The sequence below is a fragment of the Polyodon spathula genome, chromosome 12 (genome assembly GCF_017654505.1).
Source record: "Polyodon spathula isolate WHYD16114869_AA chromosome 12, ASM1765450v1, whole genome shotgun sequence".
Classification (NCBI taxonomy): Eukaryota; Metazoa; Chordata; class Actinopteri; order Acipenseriformes; family Polyodontidae; genus Polyodon; species Polyodon spathula.
Genome location: NC_054545.1, coordinates 15,566,551 through 15,592,583, shown reverse-complemented (window position 1 = coordinate 15,592,583; position 26,033 = coordinate 15,566,551). Strand labels below are relative to the sequence as shown.

Here is a 26,033-nt window from a genome sequence, read left to right as displayed (position 1 = left end):
AAAATGGATTTTTTGGGGGTTTGTATCATTTGATTTACACAACATGCCTACCACTTTGAAGATGCAAAATATTTTTTATTGTGAAACAAACAAGAAATAAGACAAAAAAAACAGAAAACTTGAGCGTGCATAAGTATTCACCCCCCCCAAAGTCAATACTTTGTAGAGCCACCTTTTGCAGTAATTACAGCTGCAAGTCTCTTGGGGTATGTATCTATAAGCTTGGCACATCTAGCCACTGGGATTTTTGCCCATTCTTCAAGGCAAAACTGCTCCAGCTCCTTCAAGTTAGATGGGTTCCGCTGGTGTACAGCAATCTTTAAGTCATACCACAGATTCTCAGTTGGATTGAGGTCTGGGCTTTGACTAGGCCATTCCAAGACATTTAAATGTTTCCCCTTAAACCACTCGAGTGTTGCTTTAGCAGTATGCTTAGGGTCATTGTCCTGCTGGAAGGTGAACCTCCGTCCCAGTCTCAAATCTCTGGAAGACTGAAACAGGTTTCCCTCAAGAATTTTCCTGTATTTAGCACCATCCATCATTCCTTCAATTCTGACCAGTTTCCCAGTCCCTGCTGATGCAAAACATCCGAGGATGGTGTTCTCGGGGTGATGAGAGGTGTTGGGTTTGCGACAGACATAGCGTTTTCCTTGATGGCCAAAAAGCTCAATTTTATTCTCATCTGACCAGAGTACTTTCTTCCATATGTTTGGGGAGTCTCCCACATGCCTTTTGGCGAACACCAAACATGTTTGCTTATTTTTTTCTTTAAGCAATGGCTTTTTTCTGGCCACTCTTCCGTAAAGCCCAGCTCTGTGGAGTGTACGGCTTAAAGTGGTCCTATGGACAGATACTCCAATCTCTGCTGTGGAGCTTTGCAGCTCCTTCAGGGTTATCTTTGGTCTCTTTGTTGCCTCTCTGATTAATGCCCTCCTTGCCTGGTCCGTGAGTTTTGGTGGGTGGCCCTCTCTTGCCAGGTTTGTTGTGGTGCCATATTCTTTCCATTTTTTAATAATGGCTTTAATGGTGCTCCGTGGGATGTTCAAAGTTTCGGATATTTTTTTATAACCCAACCCTGATCTGTACTTCTCCACAACTTTGTTCCTGACCTGTTTGGTGAGCTCCTTGATCTTCATGGTGCCGCTTGCTTGGTGATGCCCCTTGCTTAGTGGTGTTGCAGACTCTGGGGCTTTTCAGAACAGGTGTCTATATACTGACATCATGTGACAGATCATGTGACACTTAGATTGCACACAGGTGGACTTTATTTAACTAATTATGTGACTTCTGAAGGTAACTGGTTGCACCAGATCTTATTTAGAGGCTTAATAGCAAAGGGGGTGAATACATATGCACGCACCACTTTTCCGTTATTTATTTTTTAGAATTTTTTTAAACAAGTTATTTTTTTCATTTTACTTCACCAATTTGGACTATTTTGTGTATGTCCATTACATGAAATCCAAATAAAAATCAATTTTAATTCCAGGTTGTAAGGCAACAAAATAGGAAAAATGCCAAGGGGGGTCAATACTTTCGCAAGCCACTGTACATTTGTATTAAAGTTACAAACAGTGCTTTGTCTGTGAACTGTCTGTTTTATTATCCAGTGTTCAAAGTGCTCCAGGGCACAATTAGCAACAATTGTACCTGAAAGTAGAACAAAATGTTAGTACAGCAAAAACCGAGAGGCCCTGCAAGTCACATTCTGCATACAGTAGTTTGCTTCTATTTGTGCTACATTGAAGGAGATCTACACCGCCAGGTGTTATATAGCGCTGAAATGATTCCTTTTAAAATGAAAACAGTTGTTCATACTGCCAACCTAGAATCTACATGCAGTACCAGCTGTTTTCTATTATTATTGTATTCAGTGATTTTAAAAAGGTCTGTAAATCACCCAGGCATGTGAAAAACCCCAGCTGGATTCATATTGAGTTTACTGTTTGAATCTGCTGCTGTTTAGATGGTGTCTGTTTATGTTTATGATATATGCATTGCTACTGGATATGTAATTCTGTCTTATATGCACTCAGAGAGTTGAGAGAGGCTCTTGATTAAACCAAGCGGGTCGTTCATGGATTTTACTCTTAATTGCAAAGTCATTTTTCTAATTTTGTCAACATTGATTTATAAACATTTCTGTTTTTTCATTTTAATATTTGTTAGCGAAATATCTAAATTAGCCCTTCTTAAAACAATGTGTATAAATTAGTCCTATATATAAACATCGGTGTTTACAAAATGATGACGCGTTTGGTGAGATTGGTTCCGGGTTTGTAAAATGAACAGGTATGTTCCTCCTTTTAAAATAGGAGTCAATTACAGACTTGAATCAAATGCTTTGAGAAGAAGATTCTTAGTTAATCCCTTGTCTATTGTGATGGTGGAAATGTGACCATGGGACAATCGCTCAAATTTAATGAAGTACAGTCCACACCATTATATAAATACATTTCAGATACTTTAAAAAATGTAACTGTTTCCAAACACTGTTTACCCATGGAGATTTATATCCCTCATTTGAAATTAGTTCCGTTATCGCTGGCATACCCCTACTCTGTGTTTCACAAGTCGTAGGGTGTTTGTGCTGACGTTACTTGTTAGATAAATATCGTACCTAATAGCCTGAAATCAGCTGTTCTGTGTTGACGCAGTGAATATGTGATTTGCTTTTTTGCTCTTATGCTAATGCTGTGGTGTGGCTAGGTATTGTCTTCATGTGTCTAGAAGTTTGATTGTAACTGTAACAAGGAAATAGCATAGCAAATAGCAAGGTTTTGTTCCAGCTGCATTACATTAAAAATATCAGTAGAAGGTATGACACAGTGTGTAAAGCTGTAATTGGAATGACTTGTTAGCATGCCATTTGCACTAGTGTACAGCATGGGAACTGCCAGGTCTAAGCCCACCAGTGAAGGGTAGCCAAGTGGAGTGAATTGGGATGGAGCAGCGTCGGCAGACTGGTGCCTCGTGCTGACTGGCTGAGAAGCTGTTTCCTATTTCCTGGGACAGGGATGGCGCTGTAAAGAGGTGGTTCATTGACTTAACAAGATTTCATTTTTCTAAATGTTTTCCTTTTGGGATGAACCAAAAACTTTGTCTTGGGTGTTGAAAAAATGAAAAAGACAAATGTTGACTCAACAGTGGCCAGCTAAGCACAAAATTGCTTTCCTAAAAAGAGATTACAACTAATGTAAGGATAACATGAAGACACCGGGCCTTCCTTATAGAGCGGATATATATATATATATATATATATATATATATATATATATATATATATATATATATATATATATCTATATATGCACACTTAAATTCCATGCGAGCAGATACATACTTTGATTGATGTATTTAAACATAACAGGCTTACTGTTAGTAATATAAAAGATGGAAAGAAATTAGGGTACTCACAGGCCACTGAGTGAATGAAGCTTAATCCCAACACAAAGGCAGTCAAATGACAAAGCTCTTTCTCCACCCTTACAGTAAGTGTTAATTGGTACTGAATCATATTTGTTGTTGTGCATTATCAACCCTGACTGCAAGCCCAAACAAGCCTGGTCCAGAGGTTTTTTTTTTATGCTAACGGAGAAGGAGACTAGGGCTGTTTGTCATCAACGCTGAGTGGGATTGAGTGTGAAGGCTGGTCGGTCAAATCAAAGCTTCAGTCTCCATGAGAGCGTGAATGCATCATTCCACCACAGAGCTGGCAGGATTGGTTTCAGGTTGCTTCATTGCATTGGCTGTTCTCATTGAAACTTTGAACATTTTAAGTCTACACTTTATTAGGAAACACTAGGAAATAAGGCAGGCACATCATGAGCCAGGGGGGGTGCGAGGGAGCAGAACCATTTAACCTGTCAAGTGATCTACTCCGGTACGCAGTATGTAAGGCAACGAGCAGAGCTTTTTGTAAAGTGAATGTAAAATGTACAAATGTTCAAGACCAAAGTACTGTGCATGTATTGCACATTGCTACTGCTGCACATACAGTATCCACAGATACTATATATATAGATAGTACTGTGGTATAATCAATGACACCTATATATATATATATATTTAACACATAAAAAACACAGAGAACTGTAATAAAATGACACTGATAATGTTAACTTTTTAACTAATTTATCACCAGGATAAATGTTTAAGAAGATTATTAAAACACAATAAGTAATCAATCTCTGATGTGTCTGTGTCAACGGTGTTCACTTCATAGATGGGCACATCATGTTAGATGTGTTTTGGATTTTTCATTGTATTTTTTTCATAGCATTTATAAACAACATAATTGGCGACCGCATCATGCACTCGTTTCCATAATGTATGAAGGAATGCATGAAGGAATGCATGAAGGAATGTATGAAGGAATGCATGAAGGAATGCATGCTCCTGAGAGTCCTTGTAGGATAAACTGTTCAGGACATTTAGATTTTCAAACAATGATTCTTCCTGAGTACATTTTTTCATTTATATGCTTTTTGTATTATTGACATGTTTTCAATGTTAACTTAATTCATTCAATCATTGAAGTATTGAAGTATCTTCTTCAACAGCTTCAAATAAATAACCTTTCAAAAATCTAATTAATATGTACATTTTTTCTTTATATATATATATATATATATATATATATTATATATATATATATATATATATATATATATATATATATATATATATACTGTATGTGTGTGTGTGTGTGTATATATATATATTGTGATCAGACGTGGGCTGGTCACGAATGTTAAATATGTGGGTCCTAGCATATTATGCTGTACAGGACCAGGGCACTGGAAAGTGCCGGACTGAGCAGGGAAAGACTACATCTCCCAAGAGACAATGCAGGAGGTGTAGTTATTAGGGCCTACAAAAATGGCAGCCACCAAAGAAACTACAAGGGCCAGGAGTACATAGGGTTTAAGTGAAATGTAAACCAGCACAGCTGCAGGTGTTTAAGAGGTGTTAGTTTTGTAAGTGGCTGGGCTGGTTGACAATAAAAGGAAATTATCTCCTTTGTTCAGGGTCGAGTTGGGGGAGGCTTATGGTGGTTGTGGTTAGACTTTGTGGAGAAAGGAGAAGTTAAGGAAAAGACAAAAAGAAATACAGAGGAACAGATTTAAAACTGGTAAGTAGCTTAGCTACCCAGTGTATAAGATATATACAAGAGAGAGAGAGAGAGAGAGTGAAGTCAGATCTCCTAACAGAGATAGATATTGTGCTGTTTTATTTCATTTCTGTGGTCCTGTGATTCTATCTTACACCAAAGAAGACAGTGGAAATGGTCCTGCAAGTGGCAGACTTACCCCGGTGTGTCACTATATATATATATATATATATATATATATATATATATATATATATATATATATATATATTATACCACACACACACACACAAAGAAACAAGTAAAAAGCACTGGTTTACAAAATATTGATAAAGCATAAAATGAAGGTGGCTGTTGCTCTGGAGGGGTTGCATATTAAATAGAGCGATGAGCGGTAGCTTGCAGTTCAAATGAAATCACCATTATTATTCAAAATTTTACTGGGCACAGACCCAAGATCCAGTTTCAAGTACAGAGGAGAGCTGTAGGAAAGCAGCAAGTCGCTATCTTTTGAGGAGGGCATATTGTTTACAACATTATGTGCTGACATAAAAATCCATCTTTCAAGCCAAGCTTGTGCCAAACAAATCCTTTTTGACTCGTATCCTGTCCTCTTCTTTTTTGTAATCCAACCTCCTCTTTGTTGTTTTTGTATGTGACTCTCTTGTTGGTTTGAATGTGCTAAATGTTTTTGCCAGTAAATACAGTAATTGACAACTTTCCAAAGCCCTCTGTATGAAGGAATGTGACGTGGTGAATATATTCTATTGAAAGACCTTTTATTGTTCATTTTCTCATGCAGTGTTTCTGCCATGTTTGCTACTCTGCGAGCCTCCTGACTCAGCATGTGATCTCTTCCAAAACAATCCACTGGCATGAATCAAAATGAGCGGCTCTTCTAATTTGCTTGAAACTGAATTCATTTTGTTAATTGCTTTGTTTTTATTCTAAAATGCTCTATGCTTCACTTTGCTTTGTGTGACCTTGGTTCAGCTTGGAACTGAAAGCAACAAGCAAACAGTATACTGTATCCTTGGCAGTGCATTGGGGATATTTACTAAGAAGAGTTAATCATTGTATATTGGGTTGCAGTATACAATATACAAAATATTTTTCATTATATATATTATATATATAACCATCCATTCTCGCACACATTTGTCATTGGTCAGTGATTTATATAAAATAATGAGTGAAATATTTAAATTTACTGTGAAGCTGCATTGTGAATGTCAAATGGTATCTGAGTCCAGCACTCAGGAGCTCTGTAGGTGAAAGATGTCTTGCCTATCTTTGTTCTCATAAGAGGAATATTCAGTTTACACTCAAGGTTCTTTAGTCTCATTAACTTCACTTGCTAACATGGATTGGATATACTTGAACCATCACCATGTCTACATTTGTAAAGCAGAGAGACAAAATGAGTTCAATCACACAAAACTTGGGAAGACTATTGTGAACTACAGTGACTTTGTATTGTATTTCTGTTGATGTATCAGAATTTAACTGCCATTTAACTCTTTGAACAAATAGAGATTTCTCATTAGGTATGGTGCTTTTCCCAGTATTGCACATCTAGAAATAACTTCAGAGCAAACACAATTGGTCTAAACAGTGATGTATCTAAATGCCACCATTGCTGAAATATTTAAGGCATTACTCTTCCTGGTGTTTCCATAAATCTAAAGAGACTCAGAGGCATTATTAGATGTTTTTTTTAATTAAATAAATAGTGGTGTTATTTCAATCTGACTTTATTTAGATTAATTGAACTCCTAGTGCTTCAAATTAAAATTATTATGGCATTGCTATTGGTGCTATTTATGAAAAACAGAAAGTGGCTACACTGTTACAAAAAAAAAAAAACACCACCACTGCTGAAGTTGCCCTAGGTAATGTTAGCAGCTGACACACAGTATTAAATCGAACAAGGGCTCTGTAGAGGCACCAGGCGTCCTCACAAAGACACGGAACTGTAGAGCATTTTGCTGGAGACGTTTCTGGGACTAGTTCATCATGTCTAAATGCCACTGCATGTTTGGACTAATGCAACAAAGCTGTTCTGTTTAGACAAAATGTGTCCCTTTTCCATTGAGAGCCTTCTGGATCTCAGTACACCCCAAAGCCTGGCTGGAATGCCATCATTCCCATCGCTTTAGCTGAACTTACACCACTGTGGGTGGGGAATGTACTGCCTGTTATACCCACCAGCACCTTGCTCACTCGTCAGTACCCTGTTTACTCGCTCGCCAATACCCTGGGTGTGTTGCCTGTTACCCAGTGTGACACAGCCATCTCCTTGGAAACAGGCACGTAAACACACTCGGCTGAAGACGTTGTTAATCAGTCTTGAGACTGGACAGGTCAGGGCCTGTGGTCATTATTATTATTTATTTTTTAATCCACATTTTATTGAAGTTTCACTCATGCACAGGATCCTGAACAATTATCTTGGAGGCTACTAGTTCTAGCTTGAAAAAAGTACACTTGTATGGTCATATGACATGAAATCAGAGCACCAACAAAATGATACTGTTTAGCTTGTATACAATATGCTACAATATGTCATTCTCATTACCCCCTGTGTTGACTTGATACGTGTATACTTCAATAACAATAACAAAACTATTTAAGATAAATCTTTTTTACAAAATATTCAGAAGTGCCTTTTTTACCATTTCCTTAACAGTGTTTCTGTATAAGTTACTAATTGAACAAGGCTGTTTTTTTTATTTTTTATGTCAACATCTATGTCTTTAGTTAGATTTAAAGCATACACGTAACCTTCTGCATCAAATATATATTTATTGATTGATCTTTTGTACAGGTACCAATAACCAGGTACCAGTATTTATGTTAAAGGTCATATTCACAAAGTATTTACCCCTGGTAATGTTACAAAACTGCAAAGTGTAGAGATCTTAAATGAGCATACATTATTTGAAGCTTTTTTTTGTTTGTTTTGTTGTCTTTTTAGCAAAGCACAGGTGGATTTTAGTATTCCTGAAGAGATAATTGCCACTCATCATACAATGCATGGCATTGCAGTAGACTTTGTGATACATTTGCCATTTTCACCAACCATGTATTTTTTGCAATGGTGTCATTTTCAACATATGGTACGTAGAAGCATATATTGCTTCTTATCCCTTCTCAATTAACTTTTGTGTTTGATTTTTTTGTTTTCCCATTAGCCCTGCTACCACACAATAAATATAAGCGACGATAGTACTGGTCCACATGAATTCTCAGAATGAGTGTTAGGGTTGGGGTATGCATACTTGCTGCACAGGAAGTGAATGTAACGCCCTGGGGTCAGGTAAAAAGGCAGTTAAGTCAAAGTAAAAATAAAAACTTCAGAATTTTGTGACAGCGTTGTTATGATAGAGAGGCCCCAGTCATTACCCTTTGAAATAAAATCTACTCTCAGTAAAGAATGGTAACCGTACAATTACCAAAAGCCAATCTAAATTGATTTGACTTCTTATTAAGCACAGTTATCGCATAAAAAGTGTTTCAAAGTGTTCATGTTGCAGCTCAGAGACATGCCAAATGATTCATTACACTTTAATTGTTAACAAGGTCAAATCAAGCGACGTGTGTTCAATAATAATGAGTCAGCTTGCAACATGCTAATGTGTCAAAGGGCTGCAGCTGCACCTCACACTCAAACCCATATCTATGTATTAAACAGAACAGGCGTGTTGCGTAGTACCTAATATTGATTTGTTTCAGTTGGACATCTTATATATAGGTTTTAATTAACTGACTATATCAAGTAGTGTGTTTAGCACAGGTTCTGTTTTCCAGCTGTTTTGTCTCCCTTGTAAGTGTCTACTCTAGTAAATTTGACTTTCATTTTGTAGTTCCCCATATTAATATAACATATATACAGTCACAGACAAAAGTATCTGGGTAGTTAAAAAAAAAAAAAAAGAGAAAAACCACAACAAAAGTGATTTCTGTAATTTCGTATTGTTCTATTGAAAGATATACATTAGAGATTCAGCTTTATAACAAAACAACGCATTATTACATAACATGCATAAAATGAAAAACTAATTTAATAATTTCATGACAAAAGTATTTGGGCACCCATACATTTGTATTTCATGTGCCCATCCTTTGCTTCCTTTACAGTTTGCAGTCTTTTTTTGTGTGTTGAAACCAGTTCCTGACATCTTTCCAGAGATGTTTTTGCCCATTCTTCAACACATACAGCTTTGAGTTCTGCAGTTAACTTTGGTTTCCTTTTGGTTTCATCTCAATGTGATTCAAGTCTGGGGACTGAGATGTACTCATCATTTTTTTCAGCAATTCTTTTGTAGACTTCATAGAATGCTTAGGGTTGTTAAACCTGCTGGAATACAAACTTCTGTGCAATAAGTCTTCTAGCACTGGTAGTAATGAATGAGAGTGCAAAATGTATTGATATTTTGCAGCATTCATTGATCCTTTTACAATACAAAGGTCGCCAGTGCCTGAGGATGAAATACCATCACACAACCTCCACCATGTTTAACACCCGGCATGGTCAACTTTTCTTTAAATTCTGCTCCTCTCTTTCTCCAAACATATTGTTAATTTCTTGGTGAAAAAAGTTATATTTTGGATTCGTCTGACCATAAAATTTGGTTGAAGAACTTCAAGTATTCAATGGAAAACAGTCAATTTCTTTAGTGTATTGTTTTTAACAAAGGTTTGCATCTTGGTTTTCAACCATGGACACTCATCTAGTTAAGGTGTCGTTGAATTGTTTGGTTGTGAATTCTTGTCAAATCTGTCACAGTAATCCAAGGATTTTGCCGGGCATCTCTAAGAATTCTTCCAGATTTTGCATAAATCCTTCTTGGTCTTCTACACCTGCAGCTGGTTGCAGTAGTTCCTGTTCTCCTGTGTTTCGGTAAACTGAGTCTTTCTGCTATTTTTCTGGTAGTGGAATGGGTTTCATACAAAATATGTTGATTGCCCAAATACTTTTGTCAAAGTAGGAAATTAGTTGTTGCATGTTATTTCTCATTTTATGCATGTTAGGTAATAGTGTTGTTTTGTTATAAAGCTGAGTCTCTGATTTAATGTATATCTTTCAATAGATCAATTAGAAATTATAGAAATCACTTTCTTAGTGGTGTTTCTCTTTTTTTTAATTAACTGCCCAACTACTTTTGCCTGCGACGGTGGGTGTGTCATCATGACATAATGTGCGCCATATAGGTGCATAGTCGAAACATGTGTGAAGAATGTGACTAGGTGTTATTTATTTTATTTTCTAACTTACTATTTTCATTTCTAATATATATATTTTTTTTTATATAAAATCAGATGTGCAGTTGAGTAAGATCATGTTACATCAAAGTTTTCAGAGAGTTTAGTATACAGCATGTCGGTCTCATGAGAGCAGTCATTTCACCGTGACTTGATATGTTTAGGACTGCTTATGGTGGGTCAGTAGGAGCAAGGGTTTATTATATTGATTTAAGATAACCCAGTAAAGACTTTGGCTAAGTGCACTTGAGTTAAAAATAAGTTTATGTTCGCAACTGCTGTACTGTAAGTATTATTTTCTTCCATAATGTATGACAGTAATATTCATTCTGCACTTTATAGAACTTGTTTTCCTAGTTTTTACAATAATTTACCTTGGATTAACAACATTTTATGCTTTATCATGCCTGCCTGGGCTTTTCCATTGCTTTACTGCCCGAATACTTTAAGATATGTTTTATCTCTGCTCCCCTTATCTGAGTGTTCTTCTGTAGTGCTTGATGCTCACCTCTGTGATTGTTTGGTACAGTTTCAGAAATGAGTTCTAGTATTTTGATGGGAAAGCTGGTCAGAGCTGCTTTCCTGATATCCCTCTGTGTTCTCAGTTTGGAGGAGTTATGTAAGGGAATCTTTTAATGCTGCAGCTTAAATAGAAGGAAATAGTGATTACCACGTTATGTAAAGATCAGAAAGAGTGCATGGAGCTCAGTGTTCTCCGGGTCATGTGCTGAGATTCAAGCCATACCTTAATGGTTTACGTGAATCTGCAGGATGGTCATATGCATCTCAGAACAACAAAGTAGGAATCATCTTTTTTTTGGAAGTGAAATAGAAGTACACTTCTCAGCCTCCATTTCTTCTGTAACATTTCTTTATATGAACATAATTTACATATTTTATTTAAAATCATGTAATCAAAGAAACTACAGAAATGACTTTGCAAACGTGTACCGGTAGACATAAGAGTATTCATGTTAGGTTTCGAAATGTCACATTTTTCAGTTTTTGTCAGTTTTTTTTCATTAAGCATATGGAAAACTACAAATGGCATGTAACTCAATATGTTAATGTAACAATCTTCAGCAGGTTTCATTTGACTTTATAAAGCAACATTTTTATAGGGTAATGCAAAATGTTTGGTCATAGCTGTACATTACAATGCAAAGCAAACCAGGACACTCGGATGGTTATAATAAACATTAAAGATTTGAAAATAAGCCTTAAAATAAGCCCTGCACACCCTTGTTCAATCATTTAAGCTGTCGAAGAAGCCAAAACAAAAAGATCTATAGAATCAGATTTATTTTCGAATTACTGTTTGTGCATACCTTTGTTTTCAGCAATCAATGTGTAGGTGTTGATACTGTCAGAACTGTTTTAGTGATATGCTTAATGGCACATCGTATTTTAAATATAAACCAAGTCTATTTACACACTTATATGCCACACAAAGGATTTCTGTACCTTAAAGCTCGTCTTGAGTTCTGCTTTTATACAGTAGCTTGTTTATAGCAAAGAAAAGGTGCAATGAAATGTCCAGTTTAGTAGTTGTTGTCATTTTTGTACAGAATTAAATACTATTACAAAACATTCAGTAAAGTAAGATGCAGCATGCTCCACAATACTTATGAATTGTTACATAAAAACACACTTTCTTCATTTAGCAAAGTACTTCCAAAGATCCTGGTGGTGGCAGCACTCAGTCAAAATCGTTTGAGCAAAATCTGGCATGTACTTAACCCTTTCATGCATGGCGACCTCATGTGCACGGATAAAAAGACACAAATGCACGATGGCCTCATATGAGGATGCATTTTCACCACATCAATGGAAAAAATAAGAACAAAAGTTCAATGAAAAATATTTATGTGTCCAAAATGACTTTTGTTCAGCTATTTTCAATTGTTCATGCACGAAAGAGTTAATACGCCGGTTAATTGAAATATGATTACAGTATGAAACTTGCAAATCTGTTTTGTTGATTATGATTTGCCTTTCTCACCTGTGCTGTAGAGCTTCACTATGCTTTACTCCTAAATATGAGTGCCTGAATCAGTCATACCACAAGGTAAGACTGCCCAGAGGATTTCAGGTAGCATTGGCACTGATCTCTAATTCACATACTGATTTTTTTTTACTTGAAAACCAAAATGGCATTTAAAAAAAAAAAAAAAAAAAAAAATTCAGTGAGCAGTGGGCGCTATATTTTGTTACAGGAACCGGGGGTTAGTACATTAAATAAACTGACATAGTGTAAGTGGTGCTTTACCACTCACATTTCAGCTGGTGTTAACCACACTTTAACAAAGCACCCCCAATACCCTTCAGTGTCAGCTGGGTAATCTTTCTCCAAATTCAGGCAAATCCTCATTCGACAAAGGCTAAGACTGATAGCAGATAATATCTTTGCATGCGCAGTGGACTCTTACAACAATAACCTGTAAAAAATCGTAAAGCTTGTTTGAAAAGAAAGACGAGCGTTGGATGTTCAACAGCTGCAGATGTCCTTTTTGTAGTTCTAATAATAAATACGTTGCTATTAAATCCTTCCATAGCACGCCTTGAAATAAGGGTCAATGATAATGTTGCTAGTGATAAGAGGTCAGAAAATGGATTTTAAAGATCCAGAAATAGATGATCTGTTGAAAAGTACTCCTGCAACCTCCCATAATCCATGCTCAGTACATGAGCCCATAATCCTGCAGTGCATCCTTCAAACTGTAAAACTCTTTCAGCTGAGAAGCATTTGCAATAATACATTGCAAGCAAACCCTATGTGGCTGACAATGAGCATCAATTACTGCCGGCTCTTCCTCCTTGCTCCCAATTAGCAGTGCAAAGCCTCTCCTGAGGAGGGTTCTATTCAACACTAAGGTAAGCGTGGGCAGCTGCAATACCTGACCTTTATCTTGCATAATCATCTTGTTTTGACTGAGATTTCTTAATGAATCTTTCATCAGCAAAGTATGTTCTGAATCTGTATGAACCTGAGTAAACAAGAAGGGGGAGCAATGATGTGGAGAGTTGTAGGGTTTACATTTTGATCGCTCTTGCATGGTGCGAAAAGAATAATTCCAGTAAATCTTACCTAATGTGTGTTGAAGTGGTTATTACCAGTAGAAAATCTGCTGGCAGCAGTCTTTTGGGGGTTTCCTGTTATCAGCACAAATTCTGCTGCCAGTAAGAAACATGTTGGGCTGCTGGAAAGTGTCACTCTTTACAATCTCTTTGTTGTAGAATACATTAGAAATTGGACATGTGGGGTTGTCTGTCTCATCACAGTGCGTCCTGTTCACCTCCCATGCCAGTGAGACAGGTGATCAGGTGCACTGTCAGTAAACATATGCATGCTAGAAATAATCCTTTAATCCTTTTCAGTTCAAGCACAGAGTCTGCATGCAGGCTGCTGCTCCTACCCCCTTCAGGCAACAGTCCTGTCTGTGTCTGGGATTTGTGTCATTCCTACAGGGGTTGTTTGAGGACCTGCAAAAAATAACCAAAATGTCATGTGAAGACCTTCAGATAATTACAGTATTGTAATGGTAATTCTTTCTTCTTTTGTCATCCATGTCCTCAATGAACCATCGTACATTCCTGAAATAATATAATAACAAGTATTAAAATTAGAGCTTGTGATGACCATAGCATATATCAACAGTATGTACAGAATAGTAAAGAAGAAGAATGACCACGTTTCATGACAATTTGATAAGCGATTGTCCAGATGGATGAATGGCTAGACAGACAGCCCCCTATATCCCTAGACTTTGATACTCTCAATAACTCAATGCTAATACCAAGTTTCATGAAAATTGGATAAGCATTTCTCCATACATATGCAGAAATGTGAAGTATGACATACCAACAGACAGATGTACAGTATGAAAGACTATCTTTACTGTATCCCCCTCTCAGAAGATTGCATCCCTAGCAGGGGATAATAAACCCTTTTCTAAATCCAGAGTTTACTTGGAACAACATCACATAGCTAATTGAAGACGAAACAGAAAACAGGTCAAAAGTCTTTTCAGTGTCTGTAATCTCTGGTGCACAAAATACAAAATGTAAACTTAGAACTTCTCTTGAGCAAAGGGTTGCAAACATCGTAGAAAGTAAACATATTTTTTTAAGTAGTGGTTTTGCACCAAGTGCAGGTAACTTAAAGTTAAATGTAAAAAATAATTGAACATAACACCAGCAAAAATATTCTAAAGTTACACGCAATTTGGATTTGCTGCTTTCCTGTAACGTGGTTTATTAACTTGTTAACTTATTTTTAGCGTGCCTGATTGTGTTCCCTCAGTAGCTTATCCGTAAAACACAGCTCACTAATATAATCACTTAAGTGGGGCAAAAAGTATCTTGTGTACAAGTTTGAACTGGGCACGCTAACTACATTATATCAATAATAATTTAATTCCAACTCAAAGGAACAGTTAGCTGTGTTCTGGTTCTCATCTCTAGATATCACACACCTAAACAGCTTCTGGTTTATGTTGGTATCTCCGACTAACAATTATACAGCAAACAATTCAAATGCTCTTTTCAGCTAGTCGGGATGAATGTTTTTTCTAGAAGAGCCTTTATCACGATACAGTAGAAGAAATCCAGGTAGATTCAATTATGGAGCATAACAAGGCCAGTACTCTAGTAAGAACACACCTAAACCTGTGCGCCATTCATAAATCAGCCACAAGCAGTATGGGGAAAAAAAAAACTGATCTTAATCAAATGACATGCTTTTTGCCTAGCCTAGTTTTAATGGAAAGCAGCTTTAGCTAATCTGATTTTCAAACATGTCCCTATGCTAGACCTGTTCCAGAGTTTCTCTTGCTCTCACACACTCAGTTCATTTTACATCCTACAAACCAAACCTGCAGACAGCATGGAAACAGTTATGCAATTGTGAACATTTTCTTCCGGCATGATTGAACCTGAAGACAGCATATTTACACTGGAAAAAAGTGTCCTGATCAAACTGTTTCAGGGCAGAGGCTCTGTCTTGAGTTGGTACTGGGAAGACTCACAGTGGCTACTTGGGACTGGCTGCCTGTGGAGAGCACTTCAGTTATTTCAAAGTATAATGTGACGCTGAACCAGAAAAAAAAACAAAAAAAAAAACAGAAGTCAGACTCCTAAACCATATCAGAAGTTGTGGTTTATATAAAATCCAGATTGGAAATAATGATTACAGTAATGCACAAGGAAACTGCCGTTTGTAAAACAAAAAGCACTGGGCAAAGACTTTATTAAAATGCTGATGTTATTGACCTCCGACACAAGCAGCATTTATCACTGACATGCTCTGCCTTGACTAGGCAGTCACCGTTACAGAAACCTCTTTTTATTTTATTGCACAAACCCAGCTTGTAGAAAGAAAAGCAGCATGTTTATGTACTAAAAATTGTTATAGTGTAAGGATTATGAAACTCTTGCCTATGTATTGCCGTGGCCTTGTAGCGTGTAAATGGCTTTTCATAACTCAGCGTGTAGCACCATTTACTTTTGTTAAATGTGACACGCTATAACTTTAGGTAAGTGTCACAGAACGCCTAATAACACACTATACAAATGGAACACATAGTTGTTTTCTGGTAAACACACGTCCTGTTAAGTTGCATAAGCTCTTATTGTTTCATCAGCCATTTGTGCCTTTCCATTATGCAACCTGTTGCTTATGTTGCCCCTTTTAAATGGTAAAGAAGTCATTGAAACTGTCTGTAAACATTGTGTGATTTTCCTGTGTTTAATGTGAGCTCTGGATCTACGCAGGGGTAATGAACTTTTAAAATCAAGCTGTGCTTAGCTGGTGCACATCAGCAGTTTGCAATCACCAGTCTTGTTGTTCAACATTGTGATACATGGATGCTGCCTGTGAGAATTTAGAAAAACTCTTAAATGTAACTTCTTGTTATCTGGGTTTCTGCTGACCGTGGTTTATTAAAGAAGAAACACAAATGTTAACTTTTAATGTGTTTTGTCTTACACCGGGCATCATGCTAGAGAAATAAAGGAAATTACGTAAGCTATCTCTATAACTGTGCTATACAAAGTAATTTCATTGCTCTGAAATAAACGTCTCTGACGCCATGAAACGTGGTCTCAGAAATTAACATCCCTGTACCAGGACTGCTCAGAATACCGTTAACTGAGGCCTGTGTGTAATCACTGTTGTATTACCTTTGATTTAGTCAATAAAACAACTTTGATTGAAACCACCTGAAGAAGACTGGCTTATTCATTTTTATAAAACATTTAATCTTACAATGGGTATAATACATTAGTGTAATACAATTGTAATGCACTGCCATTAATTCTCCAGCATTAAATACTCTTTCAAATGTGTTTTCTTTATTTGTCTTTATAGATATCCTGATATTAGGGATGTCTAATGGGTAGCTCTTGAGACAGATTGGACTTTTTCAGCTCAAAAATCAATAAGAGATGAAGGGACATATTTTCAAAGTGTCTACTTTAGTCTCAGTAACTCCTGTTTTTTTAAAGAGGTAAAATGCCTGTTCATTTTACAAAACTAGTTCTCTTCAGGACTCTCAAGGTGTTTTGTTCCTCATTTTCTAACATGATTTTTTTCTTTAAAAAAAAAGTAGAATAGATAAATCATTTAAGGTTATTAATGGGTTCGAAATGACTAGATGGACAAATGATTGTCTTAGGAGGCTGTGTGGTCCAGTGGTTAAAGAAAAGGGCTTGTAACCAGGAGGTCCCCGGTTCACTGACTCACTGTATGACCTTGACCAAGTCACTGAACCTCCTTGTGCTCCATCTTTCAGGTGAGACATTGTTGTAAGTGACTCTGCAGCTGATGGATAGTTCACACACCCTAGTCTCTGTAAGTCGCCTTGGATAAAGGCATCTGCTAAATAAACAAATAATAATACAAGCAAATACTAAATTGGTATCTCGGTTTAATCTGGAAAAATCTGATATTATTTCGATGGTTTTCAGATGTTGTATTTTAATTAAGCTATTTCATGTTGTATGTTTACATTTTATTCTGTTTTTGTGTTTTTCAGGCTCTTTAAGACTCCAGTGATCGATGGCATGGCTATCTGTTGTAATAATTTGACCATGTGTGTTTGTATTTTTTAGAGAATCCCTGTTTGAAGCAAGACCAAGTCTGGCTGTCGGACAGTGAAGAGGTCCTGCTCAGTAACCATGAGACGGTATTGCTGCAGGACTCAAGGCCAGGGCACTTAAACTTTCTCCAAATCACGCCGGTGGAAGATGGCAGCTTTGTGGACACACAGTACTATAGTCACCAGGAGCTGGATGTAAGTAGTGAGACCTTGTGGCAGGCAGGAACTACTCCCACACCGCCAATTTCTTAATAAGTAAACAGTATAATAAATGCTATCCAGCTTGGCTACAAGCTGTCGGATCCTCTTCCTCCTCCTCCTCTCTTCCACCCCCATCCACCGGTGTGTTGGTTCGGTCCCATCCCCCCTCCCCCAACACTTTATGTTGCCTGGGGCTCTGGGCACTGGGTGGCCTGATATTTCTGCGGATTTGGAGTCAAGGCCAAAGCAGTTTCTTATCAAAGCAATCGGCTTGCCTCCGTTTCAGTTTGTATGTTCTTCATGCACTCTTGATCCAAATCTTCTAATTTCAACTGAATTTCACAGCTAACTGGCAAGATCTACTTTTGTCTTACTATTTGTCTCAAGTTCACTATTTGTGAATGTATGCTTGTGTTTCTAATTTAAAAGTTTTGCAACTTTCCTTTTAGTACCAGTGTTCTTTTTGTCCTTGAATTGTGAAATATACTTTTCTGCGTAACTATAGAGTTGGATGGAAGTTATTTACACAGGTATGACAATCCAGACAGTTAACCTACATTATAATACACAGGAATGGAGGGAAGTGTATATGTAAAGGAACAGCAATTCAGAAAGCTACCCTTTGTATTGATGGTTGTATACAGTATATAAGAGTTCACTTGACATTACCTGTATTTCCAGTATCCCAGTACAAAATATTTTTGTTGGAGTATATTATAACCATGTCCTGATGTATCTCTATTTACTGGTATGTCATATGAAATTTTATACTAAACTGTTACTGTGTTTAATTTGCAGTTATTCCAAGCCAGGCCCTTTTCAAACAGGCAATAGGGTGTGCTGATTGTATATCGCCAAAAACATGTCAAATGTTTACAGTAGGAGTGGAACTTGTTATAATTGCATTTTAAGAAAGGTGATGAAATCACTTTTAATACCATTCCACTTACACCACAGCATAAGAGTCTGACAGAATAATATATATTTTTTATATATTTACAAAAAAAGAATTTAAATGCTTAAACAGTAAGTTATCCTTCTGTTAATTAAAGCTGTACTCAAATATATTTGTAGAAAATATCCCAAGATGTCTTGACATTGTCTAGTGAATCATTAAACTGGACTCTTGCCTGTGAAAAGATAACTCATTATTATCTCTTCATCTCTTGGCATGCATACTACCACCACACCCTTGACCTGTTCTATACTATCGATTCAAACTTAATCCTAACACTGCATTCTTTCCATTATAGAAATATTTTAAACAATTACTATTGAAATAGCATTATAATGACTTTTTACTACCCTGAACATAGCAGAGCAGACCACAGAGTTACCAGCAATGGCAACACAATGGAAAGGTCCTGAAACACTAGCTGATGTATACCATGATTAGCAGACAGTATATAATGGTTCATACTATGGCGATTATGATCATGTAGGACAGTGACACTTCACATTATCTTAAAGCTGAATTGAGTGATGATAAACTACATAAGGCCTAGAGTACTTAGCTGTCATGTAAACATAGGCTGGAAGTAGTATGATACCTGGTGCAACTGGGAGATCGAGGTCAGAACCAACTAGTGACTGATGGGGGAAGACAACGGCTGCAGAGGACTGTGGCAACTGAAAGGTGTCAGTCAGTTTGTAGAATGCTAAAGGCTGTTAGTGAACAAGCTTTGTCAGTTAACATGCAAACTCAGCTTGATAAAATCAACAAATAAGAGGGGAGTTAAGTATGCCGGTCAATGGGAGTTGCAGAGTGCCAGAATTGGAGGAGTGCCTGGTCCCTTCACAAGCTGCATTACAAGGTGATACATCCACAGCCTCAAACACTCGGTCTCTAGTGCTGAAGAGATGATAACACAAAGACAATGACAAAACAACCTAATAAGCATGTGTCTGAGTTTATGAGTTTCTGCAGCGTCAGTGTTGAAAGTTCTGCCTTTAATTCCCTTATTGCACAACAAGGTGGAATGTGTCTCCTGTACACTTGAAAAGGCATAATTAAGAGAACCGATCATTACATCATGGACCTTGTCTGTAGGTCAAGGATTTATTACTGTTTTAGTCTGATTGTTATGCTTGCAATGTTAATTGAATTAAAGTACATATAGCTAACAAAATAATTCTAGTAAATCTTATCTAAAATGTATTATTATCACTTCATAGATTTCATATTTTCTTATATAAAAGTTGCACACATTATGTTAAATGCGTATTTGATTTGGAATGGCGTTTTTTTCGTAGCATTTGAAACAATAAAACTGGAGAATGTATCTTTTCCATGCAGCACTTCCCATTGAAGGAACACATCTGACACACGCAAGTTGCTTCTGGAAGTGTGAGTCCTTGTAGGAAAAACATTTTGGGTTTTTGATTCACTCTTCCTCAGCACATTTTTAAAATATATATTATGCCCTTCTGAAGGGTTGCCATTTATTATCTTTAAAAAAAACTTGAACACCCAGAAGAGAGATGCATTGGCTCACATTTGAGTACCAGTCTGACTGACATGTTTTCAAAGTCTACTTTTCACGTCCTTTGTGCCACTTTAGGAAGTTGACCGGAGGTACAGCATTGAAGTATCTGCAAGGAGCATTCAATAAATAGTCTTTTCCAACAGCTTCAAATAAATTACCATTAAAAAAAACAAATATACTGTAATGTGTCTATTTTTCATATAGAAAAATCTGAGACCAACACAATTATAGCCATAGACAGTATATTAGGTACTATTTACTAAAATTGTTTTATAAGCACCATGTACTTTAAAGTATCCATTTAAAGGTTTTAAAATATCTTACCTCTTATCAGTACTAACAGTATTATCACTGGTCCCCCATTTTGCCCCTTGTATGTTATTAATTCAGCAGTTTATCTGTATTTGAAATATTTGTATCCTAAATTAGTGTTAAACACAAAATCACAGCCTACCAAAAACAAAATGTTCTTAGTCTTTTCAAGCTAAGGAGACATATGGTCAAGAGAGCCATCAGCTGGATAAGCCTGGCTTACAGTATACTGTGTTCCATTTAACAAATAAAAAAAAAAGACATGGGTTTCTTGTACTTAGTTATAATTAGTTCATTTAATGTTGATAGTGTTTCTGCGGGTTGAGTATGGGGTTATTTTGTATTACATCTGGCTTTTCAGAGGATTATATGTTCTTAGTTTGCTAATGTTAGACAAGAACTCTGGACTCCCCCCCCCCCCCCCCCCCCCCCCCCCCCCCCCGTTAATCTGTGCATCTTCAGAAGCTGCTGCCATGGGGAACGAGTCTCTAAAAGGATAAAAGTATTACAGTTGGTAAACAGGGCTTTGCTTCTTAAACATACTGTAGTGATGGTTTAGGTTGTTTTGCATGTTGCCAGAAAATGTTGAAAAAGAGGCTAAACAATAGAAATAAAATAAAAACTTGATGCTTTTGAATTGCTAAAACATATGGGTATAGATTTACAACACACCCAATAGTTACCAAACTAGAAATAAACGTGTCGTACATTTAAATACAGTATAAGTAGCAATGCTTGTCAACAAAAAAGAAAGTGGTGCAGACTTTCCTATTACTGTCAGCAGATTAGGCCTGCTTAGTACACATTGCAGTAAATGCAGGTACCTCGCCATCCACCTGGCCTGCAGGAGATTAGTAAAGGAGCTGTGACTGCGCCTTGTTTACTATGCAGCCACACAGCCTGCAGCAGTTCCGGGGTGTGGCGAGATCGGTTGACCAGTACCTGTTTGTAAATGGAAGCAGGAAGGGTAATTCGACACCTCTGCTGTGCTGGGTTGTCTTCCCAGGCCTGGGAGGCGGGAAGGCTGCATTCCTATGAAATGCAGCACTGCTCTTTCCTGAGCTCTGAAAGTTGGCACATCTACACTGCAGCCCTGACTGAGGGCGCTTGCCGGCCTCAGAGACGACTGGTTTTCTAAGAGACTGAGGAAACTTCCTGAATAGGACGCTCACTGTGCCTGCTGGATTAATCCTGAGTTTTTTTTTTTTTCCTCTGCTGTGATTTGTTCCTGTAGCTGCTTCTCTGGGAGATTACACCAGGATTTTCTTTTGAAGTTTTTTGCAGAATCATTACAGGATTTCTACAGCAGACCAAAGAAACAAGTACAATCGGATTACAAACTGCAGAAGTGAGCAGTATTGTTTTTGGTTCTGAAGTTTTGCTTTTTTTGTTTTACTGGGAACAGCAACACTGTGTGTTGCTCAAAGGACTACAGAGTGGACTGGTTTTCACTGGCGTGGGACACATAATTTAAACTGACAAAGGCCTTTCATTGAGAGGGATTCACGAAACTGGAGCTGCTGTCGGTGCTGAGATGAGCCTTTGACTGATGTGTCCAATATACACATTATGCTGGACTAATTTACAACAAATCAAAACACACTGGCTTTCTGCTGTGGCTCTGAATTCACACAGAAGGTGTGCCAGCAAGCTACATCTTACTTTCCTGATTCTAAACGTAAAGTTTAAAGAACTGTATGCTGGAGATACCTCTTGAACAAAACTGGCAGCAGCTCTTGCCTGGAACACTTTCAATCGCATACCAGTATTTTAAAATGTTTTTGTTTTTTTAAAGTGTCTAATAATGGAAGACAAAAATAAGTCAAATGACACTGATGGCTTGGAAAACCAAAAGGCTGAAGCAAGGACTTCAGGGAATCCTCAGTCCTTTATGAGTATGATTTCTTCAGTGTTCGGACGTGATAAATTGAAAGCACGAACCCAGGGAGAAGAGAAAGCGGTGCTAAAATCTTTCCACTCACTGTCTGAAAATGTAAAAAAAAATAATGATGAAAAAGCTGAACCTGATGGGAATGACAGCAGTGGGATTGAAGACAAGGATCCAGGTCTAGAGGAAAGAACTAAGGTCTTTGAAACAAACAACAGCAAAGATCTGATAAGGGACAATATTGAAGGGAGTGAAAATGAAACCACTGCAACTTTGCCTTCTCAAAGTCCCTCAGTGCCTGAGCCTACTGGTGGAGATGCCAGGGATGCAGACTTTGTTCGAGTGACTCTGGTTCACACCACCAGTAACACTGATTCTGAAAATGAGGACGACGCCAATGTGAGTGAACTGGAGGCCATCTCATATATACCACATAGGACATCAGTCTCTTCTCAAGAACAAGAAAGTATGAACAGGGTGGATTCAACCAAAGGAAGATCACTAGACATAGTCGATACAAAAAGTGTTGCTAATGAACAGGATTCATCATTACAAAGTCAAGAATTGCAAAATCAATCAGTCAGCGTAGATAAGCCCAGTAAAGAGGAGGACAGTGAGTCTGAAAAGGAGTTTCAGGCTACACTACCAGATGTGCCTCCTGGAGTCACCAGCCCAGATGTGCCTGCTGGTGTCACAAAGACAGTGGTTTCCTTTGAAGTCACAGAGCCAGATGAGGTGTCTGCAATTATTGGGCAGTCAGATGGTCCCAGTGGTATGCCAGAGCCAGGTTCTCCCCCTGCTATTGCAGATCCAGGTGTATCTGCTGGCAGTACAAAGCCAGGTGACATTGAAGCAGACAAGAGCAAGGATATAAACCCCATTTCTAATGTTGATTCTGCTTTCAATGCTTTTAAATCGTTCTTTAATCACAAACCTTTGAAAAAGAATTCTAGAGATGCTTCTCCTGCTGCTGTAGATCCAGATGTTTCTGCTGGTATTATAAGGGCTGAGGGCTGTACTGATTTGGCAGGTGTAGATCTTTCAGATGGAGTCACAGAACCAAATATGTTCACAGGGACCATACAACAAGAAGGACCAACGGCCTCAACAACATTTGATAACTATTCTCCTATGGAAGAAGAGCTTGATGATTCACCAAGCATCGCAAAGCCAGATGTTCATTCTGCTGTGGTGAAAGACACTCTTCCTGGTAGCACAGTAACAGATGAACCTGCAGGGATCATACGTCCAGAAGTGCCTGCTGCGAACAAAAACCAAAGTATGCCTTCTGCATTGTCAAAACCAGATGTGCCTACTTTCTCCCCTACCAAAAGCACCACCCCTGTGTCTGCCACTCCTGGGGAGAAGTCCTTTCAGCTGCCTGCCCTTTTCAGTGGACTTAGGGTGTTGAAAAAGGGGGCTGCTGGAGAAGACAGAGAAACAGTTTCTGAAATCAAACTCGGAGACACTGACTTGGCGATGCTTAGTTTGACCAAGCCTGTGAATAAAATCAAACTTCAGCCGGAGGCTATGCCAAAGAAAAGGGAAGTAAAAAATGTTCTCGAGCCTAAAAACAATTCTGGATTCTTAGAGCAGCTCACTCAGTTGTTAAACTTGGATGGGCCAAAAAGTGAAGAAAAGGAAGATGCCACTAAAGAGGCAGGTGACGTCACAATTGCTGATGTTCAGTCAAATATCAAAGTAGCTGTGAGCGAGAAGGTAGACCCCCCTGCTGACGGTGAAACTGCTTTGAGTGCTTTTAAATCGTTCTTCACTCCAAAAACTGTCATAAAAGACAATTCTGATGTAGAAGACCTTGACAAGGTGAAAAAAAAGCTAAAACATGATAGGGAAGTGCTTAAAGGGATATTTCAGAGATCTGCTTCAAAACCTGGCCCTGCTGAAAACAGCACAGGACAAGCTAAAGAGACACTAGTATGTATTGCTTTTTAAAAATATAACCAGGCTTATTACAGAATGCATTTACATACTGTGCTTCTCTGTCCCAGGTTTTCTCTCACTATCTCAGTTCAAAGTCTGATTCAAACTACAGTAGTGTTTTTTTGTTTTCATTTGCTTGCTTTTTTTTTATTATTGCAGCTGTTTTAGACAAACCAGTGAGAGCATGCATAAATTAGGAGGAGTGTGTTGGCTGCATAGTTTACCATTGTCAAGTTTTTTGTTTTTTTTAATATGCTTTACCATACCTTGGTTTGGTCTGGGTTTTACAATGCTTGCCTATGCTTTATGCTTTAAGTTTTCACTGTGCTATGCTTTTACAATGGGAACTTTTTATATGGGTATTTCTATTTCATTTAAGAATGTCTTACTTATTTGATTAATTTCTTATCCAGGATTTTCCTTTAATCTTTAATGTAGCATAAATACAGTAAACTCCTTCCTGATGGCTATCTGCATTTAGTGAGCAGCTCACAAATCCATTTCATTTTGGAAGCAGATTTCCATTAATACCCTTTCCATGTTCTTATGTTTTATGGAATTGAGTTCCTAACTATAACGTGCATTTGTAATTGTTTTCTTTCAGTCAGAGCTGGCCTCTCCCGCTGACAGTGAAGACAGAACGCCCAAGCGGCTGACGGCAGTGTGGCCTCCACCCAAACCCAAAGAAAAAGAAGAGAAAGTGGGTCTGAAGTACACGGAAGCTGGTAAGTACTGGCATTGGCATGTCCTTCGGGATTGTAATACCACATTATAAACAGGGGTCTGGACGCAATGTCTGAGACACTGGCCAATATGGGCCACCATAGGCAACCAGCTAAACAATTAATTAGTCTGACAAGTCTACAGAGTGTTTAATTCGGGTCAATTCAATTTTATGAAGTCTGTTCCAGTAATATATGAAACGAACGCTGGAAACTAATACACCTGCCAACACAACGCTAACTGCCAGCCACGTGTATCGTGGTTCTAATATGTTGTGTCCAACCAGTTAGATGTACAGTACTGTGCAAAAGTTTTAGGCAGGTGTGAAAAAATGCTGTAAAGTAAGAATGCTTTCAAAAATAGACATGTTAATAGATTATATTTATCAATTAACTAAATGCAAAGTGAGTGAACAGAAGAAAAATCTACATCAAATCCATATTTGGTGTGACCACCCTTTGCCTTCAAAACAGCATCAGTTCTTCTAGGTACACTTGCACAAAGTCAGGGATTTTGTAGGCATATAGTCAGGTGTATAATTAAACAATTATACCAAACAGGTGCTAATGATCATCAATTCAATATGTAAATTGAAACACAATCATTAACTGAAACAGAAACAGCTGTGTAGGAGGAATAAAACTGGTTGAGGAACAGCCAAACTCAGCTAACAAGGTGAGGTTGCTGAAGACAGTTTACTGTCAAAAGTCATACACCATGGCAAGACTGAGCACAGCAACAAGACACAGGGTAGTTATACTGCATCAGCAAGGTCTCTCCCAGGCAGAAATTTCAAGGCAGAGAGGGGTTTCCAGATGTGTTGTCCAAGCTCTTTTGAAGAAGCACAAAGAAACAGGCAACATTGAGGACCGTAGACGCAGTGATCGGCCAAGGAAACTTATTGCAGCAGATGAAAGACACATCATGCTTACTTCCCTTCGCAATCGGAAGATGTCCAGCAGTGCCATCAGCTCAGAGTTGGTAGAAAACAGTGGGACACCCATCTA

The 26,033-nt window shown here is 37.8% G+C and overlaps 1 protein-coding gene across 1 annotated transcript in view; it reads left to right on the top strand.

The window, feature by feature from the left end:
- The window catches only part of LOC121325033 (formin-like), a 121,176-nt gene that overhangs the window by 4,901 nt on the left and 90,242 nt on the right, over nucleotides 1-26,033 (top strand). Inside the window, 2 exon segments of the mRNA XM_041267331.1 lie at nucleotides 17,489-17,670; nucleotides 24,908-25,028. Coding sequence (XP_041123265.1) covers nucleotides 17,489-17,670; nucleotides 24,908-25,028 — 303 coding nt within the window.